The 12,243-nt window shown below is 36.4% G+C and overlaps 1 protein-coding gene across 2 annotated transcripts in view; it reads left to right on the top strand.

The window, feature by feature from the left end:
• Positions 1-12,243, top strand: part of LOC109219318 (branched-chain-amino-acid aminotransferase-like protein 1) — an 18,050-nt gene continuing 5,807 nt past the window's right edge. For both annotated transcript variants that reach the window (XR_002066919.1, XM_019383752.1), the window contains exons 1-14: positions 1-308; positions 1,064-1,162; positions 1,347-1,418; positions 2,477-2,569; positions 2,847-2,984; positions 3,984-4,042; positions 7,041-7,143; positions 7,671-7,859; positions 7,969-8,069; positions 8,978-9,032; positions 9,151-9,237; positions 9,539-9,590; positions 10,165-10,250; positions 11,177-11,230. Coding sequence is in view for 1 of the 2 variants with exons in the window: in XM_019383752.1 (XP_019239297.1) it covers positions 228-308; positions 1,064-1,162; positions 1,347-1,418; positions 2,477-2,569; positions 2,847-2,984; positions 3,984-4,042; positions 7,041-7,143; positions 7,671-7,859; positions 7,969-8,069; positions 8,978-9,032; positions 9,151-9,237; positions 9,539-9,590; positions 10,165-10,250; positions 11,177-11,230 (1,269 nt within the window). In the remaining variant the exon portion in view is untranslated. The remainder of the gene's footprint in view (positions 309-1,063; positions 1,163-1,346; positions 1,419-2,476; positions 2,570-2,846; positions 2,985-3,983; positions 4,043-7,040; positions 7,144-7,670; positions 7,860-7,968; positions 8,070-8,977; positions 9,033-9,150; positions 9,238-9,538; positions 9,591-10,164; positions 10,251-11,176; positions 11,231-12,243) is intronic.

Here is a 12,243-nt window from a genome sequence, read left to right as displayed (position 1 = left end):
TATGAAACATAAAGAAGTGGAGTTCCACGTCAACTTTTTCTTTGTTCTTTTTTGGGCAAGGAGATAATACAAATTGTCATTATCATTTAATCACATTCTTGTTTTCTTCAGCAACATGTGTATTTATGTTTTTTGCTGCTAAACCCAAGAAAACTAAACTGATTGTAGTAGTCCTAGTATCTTTTTAAAGATACAATCGAAAAGCAAGTTGTGTAATTCTTGGGAAAATGGGAGAAGAAACTGAGGTGATCCATTCATGGTCTGCACCAAGGTCTCTAAGTACCAGCCTCATGTACTCTTTTGCCCAGGTGAGGAGTATCTTTTGGTTCTTAAATAAATGTCTGTTCTTGCAAATTTTGCAGTGGTTTAAATAGTGGGATTGTTCTATTTCTTCAATTGGTTGACTTTCTCTAACAGTATGATGATTCATATAAATGCTTTGTGTTAATCAGTCTTGCTATAGTGATCCTTCTCAATTCCCTTCAAAAGGAGGGTAATGGGGCTTGTAAAGTTTGTTTTATGGTGTGGCCTAGTGGTCAGGAACTGGGAACCTTGGGAAACTGGGTTCAATAATTGCAGCAGAGACCAAAAAAAAAAAAAGAAAAAAAAGAAAAAGAAATAGGTGATTTATTCCCATTTGTGTAAGCATTGGTGTATATAGTTATCTGGTACCTATATTGGTTGGAGGTAGCAGGTACCTGGTGAAAAAGTCAAGGTGCGCGCAAGGTGGCCTAAGACACCATCACTGTTATTTAAAACAGAAGTTTCTTTTGCCTGTCACATAACACTACTAAAGCAAAAGATTACTCTTTGGAATGCCTGATTTCTAATCCCAATTTTCCGTGAAGGTAAATGGTGCCTTTTTTCCAGCATAATAGTAGGAGTACATATTTCGTAAAATATAGAATGTCAAAGTAACTCAGCCTTCTATTTTCTTGAAATTGATGGTTAAGAATCCTAACGTTGTCTTGAAACTCGTATCTTTGCTTAATTAACTAGCATAGTTTTGATGGATTTGTTATCCATGATCCTTCTGATATAAGAGTGTTTTCTTGTGTTACAGAGAAATGACATCGAAGTTCTTGATGAACCACTGTATGCACATTTTCTGCGGGTCACTGGAGCGGATAGACCTTACAAGGAAGAACTTAGGTCCAAAATGGTATGTAAGATGATTACCACATTCATGATTTTTATCCTTTTCCAGTATTGTTATTATTCAGAGCTAAGTTGCAATTTATTATTCCATGTATAGCAATGTTGGTGTTTCTCAATATGGTTACATAATATATGGCAATAAGTTCTCTATATCTTGGCTTAGAGTAACTTTTATATGAAATAAGCAGGAAAACGATGGAAATAAAGTGGTGAAGGAGGTCATCTTTGGTGCCGGAACAAAAAAGTACCGCTATTGTAAGGTAATCTAGTAGCCCATAGCTGTATGTAAGAATAAAAAATTATGATTGCGCTAAAGTTATCATTTGTTCTTTATCTCTCCTTGTTAGATTCTATCATTTTTTTACCCTTTTGAGTTTCATTCGTATTCACATTCTTCTAATTCTATATCATAAGACAAGACACATCATGATGGATTTGATTTACTTGTAGGAAAACAGTGGATATGCGTAATTCAAACCTCTCATCTAAAGTTGATAAATCCAATTTCGGATCTGCTTGCTGCTAAACCCCAAATTACGTTTGTGACAACTTAGGCAACATATGATTTGTATGATTGAGACTCAGGACTGAGTGTTAAGCCGGAAGGGTATTCAAGCCAGCTTTGATATATGTATTCCCCTCTCAGTGCTGGTTCTTATTCTTCCAAAACTCCATCCTTTTGTGATTTCTCATCAAAGAGTGGTCGGAAGGGGCATGAAATAACACTGTTCTAAGTACCGATGCGATCCAATGCTAGGAAATTGTGGGCTTTGTGTAAGACTTGAGTTCTTTGCTTTGATAAGGTAAAAGCCATCCTTATGCCAGAAGTACTATACGGAGTAGTTAACAGTTATGTAGGGTCTTTTTCTATTACTTGACAAACTTGGTTCGAGCTTTCTGATGAATAAGATGTAGACCCAAGAAATTGTCTAGACAACTGAAGCCAAACATTTAATACTGTGGGTGAAACACTGAGTTTCAAGGCTTTGGCCTTTGATAAGTTTCGAACACTACATATTGCTGTAGACACCTTTTAAAGGTTAATGGTTTTGGTAGTGCCATAGACACCTCGTACAGGTTAATAGTTTAGTGTAGTCTTTCCCCATAATAGTCATTGGCTAGAAAGGGAAAGAAGTTTAATTTGCACATCTATCCTGTAAAAGGAGACACAGGATTTGGACAGCTTTATTATAACATTATAGAAGCAGAAAATCATACTCTTTCCCTTTCTTAACATTAGCAGACAGTTTTTGGCAATAGATATTTGTAGTTGGATTATTATTAAAATTCTCTCACTATTCCTTATTCCTTCTTGCAGCATATAGCCAAACAACGTGTGCCAGGTTTGACAAATGAACTGATGAAGAGAGGAAAGCACTTCATCCTGATAAGGAATCCCCTTGATATCTTGGTAATTTGAGTTCAAGTCTTGTTGCTTATGGTTGGTTATAAGTTCCTAAATTACTCAATGTCTGTTATTTTGTTTTATTCTTGCTGAACTAGAATAACCAAATTATTGCAAAACCCCAACATTGATGCATCACTACCAGAAAATTCTATTAACGTTGTGAACATTGCTCATCTTATATCTCTGTTTTCTTTCATTTTTATTATTTTTCTTTTTCTATGTCCTGTAAAAGTTTTATTTCTGCTTTGACTAATTTACCTTTCATATGCGATGCTGGCAGCCATCTTTTGATAAGGTTGTGCCTCCATCCTTTCTTGAGCTGGGGTTGGCAGAGCTGGTCTCCATATACAGTGAGCTATCTGAATTAGGAAAGCCCCCACCAGTTATTGATGCTGCAGATATTCAAGAAAATCCTGAGGTTTGTTGTCCCAGTAGCATTATTCAGTTTGAAGCATAATCTATTTTTCTTATTGGTTTATGAAAATATGGTTATCGATTCTTCTCATCCTAGTTGGGAATGTTGACAGTGTTAGATACTAGAAAAATATGGTCCGTTGGCCAGTGATACCCAAATTACTGAAAGTAAGAAGGTATTAATCACAGCTAAAGTGGTCTTGCTGTAACATGTAATTAACTGATTATTGCTTTGAACTGATTTACAAAATTGCCAGCTGGACATTTTCGTACATGGTTTGAGAAAGTTTATAGAGGGCTGCTCATTAGGGCTCTAGTCACAACTTCATTGTGGCTGCTCAGTCATTTTACCACTGTATTCCATGGTAGTCCCATCTCTTTGCAGATATATTGGTATTTTTGAACACGGAAGCTATTGGAGTAATGCAAAAACCTTAAATTGTGGAAAAAGAGGAAAGAAACTGTTGTGAATCTAAAATGTCAAGCTTATATGGTTAAACACAGCTTACAATGTGTTTTCATTATAGTAAGCTTAGGTCTAATTTACCTCTCTGCTCTCATTTGGTTTTGCTGTGTGAGCCTTTTGTATGAAACTCGATTCATGTGAACTAAAGTGTAGGGCCAGGATTAGCGTATCCTCCAATTATGACTAGTTGGTCAACTGCTATTGAAGCAATGTTAAGACCTCATTTAGAAAAGTTTGTACTGCAGAGTTTTAGTGCAGTTAGTGCAATGGTCAGTCTTCTTTATCTGGTCCAACTGTTTTCCGTCACTTCCCCTGGTTCATGCCTTTCACAAGATAAATCATTTGTGTTTTAAACGTGGTGGCCTGTTATGCCAACTGAAAGAGAATAGGAAATGAAAAGAGAGTAGAAGTACCTTCCGCAAGTTTTTACATGAGGAATGATCGCACAGCTGAGTGCCTTGATTACTTGTTTGGTTGCTTATAAAGTCACACAACTGAACAATTTTAAGAAGCTTTCTGCCAATTGTCTTTCTGCAGGCGGCCCTCCGTGGCCTTTGTGAAGACCTTGACATTCCATTTCAAGATTCAATGCTCAGGTAAGTAAAATTGCGCTAGAACTTTTAAAAAGTTGTTGATAATAATCTCTCTGGAGTTAGACTAGAAGATTATCTATACTTTGTAGGGCACCATAAATTTGTGTAGATTCTCTACTTTTTGGTATACATTTTGTAGGCGGAAAATTTTCAATTATTGAAATTATGTTACCTTATAAGAAAAAACTCACCTCTCTGGAGTTAAACAACATCAACTAGTTAGATAATCTTCTCTCTGGAGTTATTACCTTATTGACAAAAAAAAAGAAGATATTCATCTTGCTGGAGCTGTAGCAGGTTATTTTTCCACCACAATGGAAAGGCAGATTCATATAGCCAACAATCACTACTCATATTATCATGCTGTTTTCTTCCTGTGGGTCCCATTGATATTAGCATACCCCAATCTCATTCTTTGAAAAGCATTTGACCAATCCGTGCTGATAATGAGTTGAGGGTTCTTTGCATACATTTTCACCCACACACTCAGCCTTCTCCCAAAGAGCCAAGAGTAGGTTAAAAGGAGTTCAAGAGGCGGTTCTTGTGGTAATATGAACACTCGCAAATTATATGGAAAGGGAAGAATACATTTGCTGCTTGCTCTTGGTTTCTGCAGGCATCTTAGTTAGATAGAGATTGCAATATAGTGGAGAATGCGGGTGACAATCCTAGCCCGTCTTTTTCCTCCTGAAAATGATAGTATCCGGGTCAACTTGGGCGCACCTTGACTATTCAATCGGGTACCTGCTATCTCCCACTAGCAAAGGTACCGGGTAACTCTACCATCAAGGCTTAGGTAGATGGGAAAAATCACCTGATCTTTTCTGAGATTTGAACCCTACCCAGGCTTGTGTAGATGGAAGTGGAGATGTGCTGTGCAAGGGGTGGGGAATAAGTCTCCAGGGAGATGTGGGTGCAGGTAAGCTTCTCAAGGAGGCACGGTCTTTTTGGTCATGATGGTGTTACTTGTCATGAAAATAGTTTACATTATCCAATCATATTATACTTCTATATCATGGTTAGTTTTAATTGATTCTTGAATGCTGATCTTTTATGAACACTATGTGAAAAATAGACGCGCTAGTTTGTTGGGGCGAGATGTTAGAAGAAAGATGGAAGTTCCTTAAAAAGGTAAAAGAAAGAAAGAGAACATTAAGTCAGCAACAGATATGAAGAAATCATTTGGGTTGGGGGATGAAGAAGAAATGCAGGCCATGGCAAATGGGGGACCGGGAAGCCAAACCTTTCCTCATCCTGCCACATGTCCATGTTGGATTTTGCATCTGTTACTGCTACTGTTTTCTAGAATAATTAGTTGTTTAGTTTTAGGAGGAGTCTGCTAGAAGATTCAGAATTTTAATTATAGTAAGAGTTTAGTAATTTAGTTGTAGGAGGAGTCTACTACTTTATTTATTTGGCTATTTAAAGCCCTATGATTAATAAACTTTTAGAGACAGTTTTTCATCCTATTTTCAATCTTCTTGCTGCTTGCATATTTTTCTAAAATCCATAACAGTGGTATCAGAGCCTCCATTGATCTTGACGGATATCTGAATTCGCTGAAAAACAACCAATTTCAACCACTTTTAAACCATACTAATTTTTAACCAAATTTTTAACAATGGCAAGCAGCGGTCTCTCTTTGAATACCCCACAAACTTTCACTGGTGAAAACTATCAGATTTGGTCAGTGAAGATGAAATCTTATCTTGAAGCTTATGATCTATGGGAAGTTGTAATGGAAGACAGACTTATACAACCACTTCCTGCAAATCCTACCCTTGCCCAAATCAAAGCTCATTCAGATGAGAAAACTAAAAAATACAAAGCCAAAACTATAAATCAAAATTCAGTTGCAGATTCAATCTTCTCTAAAATCATTGCATGTGAGACAGCAAAAGAAGCTTGGAAAACACTTAAACAGGAGTATCAAGGAAGTGAACGAGGCAGACAAAATCAGATTTTAAATTTGAAAAGAGATTTTGAATCTCTTGGAATGCAAGATGATGAGACCTTCGCTAAGTATTCTGACCGAATTTCTTTAATTGTCAATAAAATCAGGTTGCTTGGCGAGGATTTCAAAGATGACAGGATAGTTGAAAAAATTCTTGTGACAATTCCCGAGAGATTTGAATCCAAAATTTCCTCTCTGGAAGAGTCTAAAGATCTCTCTACCATCTCTGTTGCAGAATTAATAAGTGTTCTTCAAGCACAAGAGCAAAGAAGGGCCTTTAGACAAGACAAAGTTACTGAGGGTATTTTTTATGCGAAACACCAAAAAGAAAAAGTCGATTATCCTTATTGCAAATATTGCAAAAAGAAAACACACTTAGAAAAATTTTGTTGGTGGAGACCTGATGCATTATGTGGAAATTGCAAACAAAAAGGTCATGTTACAAAAGTGTGCAAGTTCAAAGATGCTCATGCACAAGCACTAATAGCAGAAGAACGAATTGAGGATGACCTTCTTTAGACTGCAGCAACAGAACCAAGGAGGAGTGTTGGATTTTGCATCTGTTACTGCTACTGTTTTCTAGAATAATTAGTTGTTTAGTTTTAGGAGGAGTCTGCTAGAAGATTCAGAATTTTAATTATAGTAAGAGTTTAGTAATTTAGTTGTAGGAGGAGTCTACTACTTTATTTATTTGGCTATTTAAAGCCCTATGATTAATAAAATTTTAGAGACAGTTTTTCAATCCTATTTTCAATCTTCTTGCTGCTTGCATATTTTTCTAAAATCCATCACAGTCCATTCATGCGTCTGCGATTGGAGTTACATCTTTTATTTGGAAATGACATATCCCCTGGTAATTTTTGGTGGCTCTATTATGACGGTATTCGTGGAGGAACCTACAACATGGACAGACTTCCCTCCCCTCTGTCTCATGTGTTTCTTTAGAATGAAGATGGTAGTTTAAATTTTTGATAACTTTAAGTATATTTACACCCAGAAAAAAAGAAAAAAAAAAGAAGAGAAGCCAACTTGATTTTATGTTTTCAGGTGGGAAGCTGGGCCAAAATCATTTGATGGCATATGGGCACCATGGTGGTATAAAAGTGTGCATAAGTCAACAGGTTTTGCTCCTGCAAAGAAATACCCTACGGTATATGGTTCACAGATCTTTGATTGATTGCTATTACATGGTTATGCAAATTTTGTAATGATTGAACAGGGTATTATAGTGACATTTTGAAAATTATCTTTAGTCTGTTAGGTTACTATGTGAAGAAGAGGGGACACTTGCCTCTTTATTTCAGTTTGTATGACCAAGTATGATTGCCATATGATTTTTTGCTGGCATTACTATCCCTCAGCTCATATATTCTTTTGACTGCCAGATATCTATTAGCACTGAGTGAATTTGAAATGGGGTAAACTATTTAAACAAAGTCTCTTTCATGTCCCATGCCTGCCAATTATCTGCTGTTTTTGCATGTGCAGTGTGACATGATGCGTCTTTTTGCAAAATTAATCACATGAGAGTTGAACATGTTACTTATTCGTTTCGAATGTTGTTCACAGCTATCTTCTTCCCTACAACATTCTTAATAAATTATGAAGAATATCAAAATATTGGAGTATCCCATGAAAGACATTTGCTTATGTTTTTTTCCTTCTAAAACTTTTCAGCGATTTCCAACATCATTGTATGATTTGCTGGAGCAAAGCCTACCCTTTTACAACATGCTTAAGCGTCACGCAAGACGATCTTCTTATATCCTGAACTCAACTTCACCTCATCCCAGTCTTCCTGTTCCTGCTAATGAGAAGCTGCTTGCATGGGTTGGTGATGAGATTGTGCCCCGTGAGACTGCCAAGGTAAATTTGTCACGAAGTTCACCGAGAATGATATTTGAAAATTTTCTCTTTTTTCTGCTCTCCTTCTCAACTAGCTCTAAATTTCTGATCACTGCTTTACATTTTCTAGGTTTCAGTGTTTGATTCAGTTGTCCAAGGTGGTGATGCAGTATGGGAGGGGCTTCGAGTGTACAGTGGGAAGCTATTTAAGCTTGAGGAGCATTTAGATAGGTAAGTTACAACAACTAGTGTTAAATTACATCCCAATTAGTTAGATATAGGATGTGGATTTATCTCATATATATTAAATAGGTGTAACCATTATCATTAAGTTATCTATTTATTCTCTTTTTCCTTTTATTATTTTCCTGATATATCTCATAGCCTCTACAATGTGGTTGACTTAAGTAGTTTTCGCCTATTGGCAGGTGGTGACACGACCAAAGTTTTCTTCTTTTTCATAGTCTAACTATTGTAGCGACCATTCCACTGGCTCAGCTCTTAAGTTGGTGTCGATGTAAAATATAGAGCTAAAATCTAAGGCTTGGATGGTTTTACATGGACATTATAATGGGGGGTAGGATTGAAGATAATAGCATCAAATGTGTAAAAGAAGATGAATCATGGACGAGCTCTCTGTGAATGAGTAGCTCCAAAGATAATGCAGTACCTTGAGAATCAGATTTGTCAAAGCACGCCTTAATGTGTAAAGCAAATACACCAGATAGGGAAAATTAGGAAAATGAGATAACAAGTCATAAGGGTAAGATTTGTCAATGTAGTTACCTATTCTGCCACCAGCTCAATGTAGTGACCTATTCTGCCACCAGCATATGGGATGAAATATGCTTAATCAATGAAGATGTAGTAAAAAGAACATCAGTTTGCTTTTTCATCCAAATCAGAAAAATGAGCCTTGCCTATGAAACACTTTGTCTTGCTCTTCGTAAATCCAGTTTGCTGTGGAATATGTGTGATGGATAACAGCTTCGGCAGTATTTAGCACCCCCTCCCTCGGTCCCAAAATAAATGAATAAGAAAAAGAAAAACTTTTCACCTTCATTAGGCTATGCATGAATATTTGGCAGCTCCAAGCTCCATCCTTCCCTGAACTTTACATTTTAGTATTCTTTTCTCAGGTTGTTCGACTCGGCAAAAGCACTAGCGTTCAGCAATGTACCAACTCGTGAGGAGGTAAAAATGCTGTGGCAATTTTCTGTTTGGCTCTGGGTCTAGGTCCTCTGAGCTTTTGATTTCTACTTTACGAAATCTAGTTTTGGTACAACTTGTGACTTCATGCAAGAATATGCAGGTCAAAGAAGCTATTTTCAAGACTCTTTTAACAAATGGAATGTATGATAATGCACATATCCGACTAACTTTGACACGTGGTAAAAAGGTAATCTTAAGAATTGCTATTAATCTATCTATTCTTGTACTCAGCAGTAATTTTTGAAATCTGATTAAATCCATCACTGGACTTCTAATCAAATGGAATGTACGATAATGCACATATCCGGCTAACTTTGACACGTGGTAAAAAGGTAATCTTAAGAATTGCTATTAATCTATCTATTCTTGTACTCAGCAGTAATTTTGAAATCTGATTAAATCCATGACTGGACTTCTAATCATATTATGTTTTTATCTAGTTCTCTTTTCACTCTCACCTTATATTTTTTCAATGTTCTTATCATTAGGTAACCTCAGGAATGAGCCCTGCATTCAATCGATATGGATGTACTTTAATTGGTAAGATGCCTTTTATTTATATTTTTATAGCTTGAATGCCTGCTTTTAAACTCTCTCGTTGTTCCTCTGCATGAACAATGTCATGGTTCAGCCTATACCGTCATCTTGTAAGAATGAAAATCGTTTTATTATATGCTATACTTGTTTAAGATTTCTTGTATCTAAGTTATAGTTGCCTGCACTTGTCAAATATCATGGCAAACTCATTTTAAGGCAGACTGAAAAACTGTGTTCTTTTTGTGAATATATTTTCTGTGTATCTTGTTCATTACAGAGTCATAATGTTGTCCTGTCGTGTGCCAAGCACCTTTATCTTCCAATTGATGATATGCATTTACCTTCATGTATTTTGTAGCTAAAGTACTTTTTTTAAGTATGGAAATGTCTAGAACTTGGAATAATTTCTCCTCCAAACCCGAGTACATTTGCCTCCTTGAATTTTCCTTTCTTATCAATAAAAAGTAAAAGAAGAAGATCAAAGTACTAAATGTGTGCTTTCTGTATTTTACTGGTGTAGCTAAACTCTAATTTATACATCCTTCTTTCTCATATTTTTATTAAACCGCTTTTGAAGTTCTTGCTGAATGGAAACCTCCAGTCTATGACAATGAAAAGGGCATAATGTTAGTGACGGCAACGACTCGTCGTAATTCACCAAATGTAAGATATTGCTTCCAGTTGAGCATAGTATTTTCATGAGATTGTTATGTTATTTCCGTGCATCCTCTTTTCTTATTTATAAATATTCATTTGCTTTATACCCATATTGCTAAAATCAATTTCCATTTATCTAAAGACTTTTATACAATTGACCAGAGCATCTTTTGAGGCAAGTTGTGGTTTTGTTGATAAATCAGCATTCCCACAATCCTTTGTTTCCTTCTTTTCTGAATTTAAGGAAACAGAAAAGAAGGGTAGAAAATCTGACATTGTGTTATGCTCTGTTTTTATTTATCTAAACTTCACCACCATCTTGTGGGTACCCATTCGTCCAAGACCTGATCCCAATTATAAAAATCATCTTCTATTAGCTTTATCAATACCATGTTTTATAGTACCTTCAGAACAAACTTGATATTGAGTCCAAGTAAGGATGACGATGTGTTACTGCAAAAAGATGCCCAGATTCAATGTGCTTCCTTCCCAATCATGTCCAGAACCTCAAAAGATGATGTTGGCCAAGGATTGTAATTTCAGCCTATATTGCTCGGACTCTTCAAAAATGCCGCCGGGTGAGTGTCGAATCCTCAAAAATTAGCACATTTTTGGTGGATCCAACTTGGGTGTGGCAGCATTTTGGAGAGCCCAAGCAACATAGGTTTCAGCTCATGATTCATATATCCTTGGTTAAGGTATCTAAGTGATCTATGCTTCCTACCTAATGACGTGGAATAACTTTTTATGCTATTGCTACTATCTTATAGGCTATAGCCAAAGATTGAGGAAGGTGACATATAATTCCTTGAGTCATTCTTTTAAGGCAAAAAACAATAAAGTTATGTTGCTGCGAGCCTTTACCATAGCTAATAAATCTATATTTGGGGTACCTTTTGTTTTAAATCAATGACTTGTTTTGCACTCTGCAGAATTTGGATTCAAAGATTCACCATAACAACCTTCTCAACAACATTCTCGCAAAGGTATCTTTTTCTCTTCTGAGTTTGAGCTATGCAAATCAATACTTTGAGTATTCACATAATCTTTTTTTTTCTATTGTTTCTGAGCAAGTCGTAATTGTGATCATGAATTTCATATTGACAGTGCTTCATCTTATATATGCTTGCAGATTCGTCTGCAATTCATATACTTCATATTAAGAAATTATAGCTTGCGATATGGAGAAGCACCTTAGAGAGTAAGGGTTTTAGGATAAGTAGAAGTAAGACAGAGTACATGCACTGCAAGTTTAGTCAACATGAGAAGAGCGAAATTGAGGTGAGATTAGATAGGATTGTGGATATCTAGGCTCGTTGTTTCAAGAGAATGGAATGATTGATGAAGATGTTACTCATAGGATTAAAACCGGATAGTTGAAATGGAGAAGTTCTACGGAGTGTTATGTGATAAAAGGATGCCTACCAAAGTGAAAGGTAAGTTCTAAAGAACAACTATAGACCGACTATGTTATATAGTAGTAAATGTTGGGCCGCTAAAGTCCAACATATCCACAAGATGAGTGTTGCTGAGATGCCGATGCTAAGATGGATGTGCGGTCACACAAAGATTAGATAAGATTAAAAATGACGACATTGGTCGCTTGAGGATAAAAGGAGAGAAGGCCGCTTGAGATGGTTTGGTTATGTCCTGCGTAGACCTACAGAAGACCTAAAAATTCTTTAGAATCAATGCAGATTTAGCAAAAAATAGGACACAGTGGAAGAGAAAGATCCATGTAGGTGATACCTACTAATTGAGAATAGGTTTTTGGACTTGGTAGGAAGCTCTAATATTATTATTGTCACTTTAACTGGGACGGTGGAAGAATTGTTTTATGGTTTGGTAGCTGGACATACTTCTTGAGAATTTAACATTGTGATCACTGTATACTATGTGAAATTGCTAATGCAACTCCTTTTTGGAGGAGGCCGGAGGGGGGGGGGGGTAGGGGGAGGGGAGGGGAGGGAGGAGCACACTACTAAGTAATGCTAGTGTC

This window comes from Nicotiana attenuata, unplaced genomic scaffold, assembly GCF_001879085.1.
Source record: "Nicotiana attenuata strain UT unplaced genomic scaffold, NIATTr2, whole genome shotgun sequence".
Classification (NCBI taxonomy): Eukaryota; Viridiplantae; Streptophyta; class Magnoliopsida; order Solanales; family Solanaceae; genus Nicotiana; species Nicotiana attenuata.
This window is presented reverse-complemented; position numbering and strand designations above follow the sequence as displayed.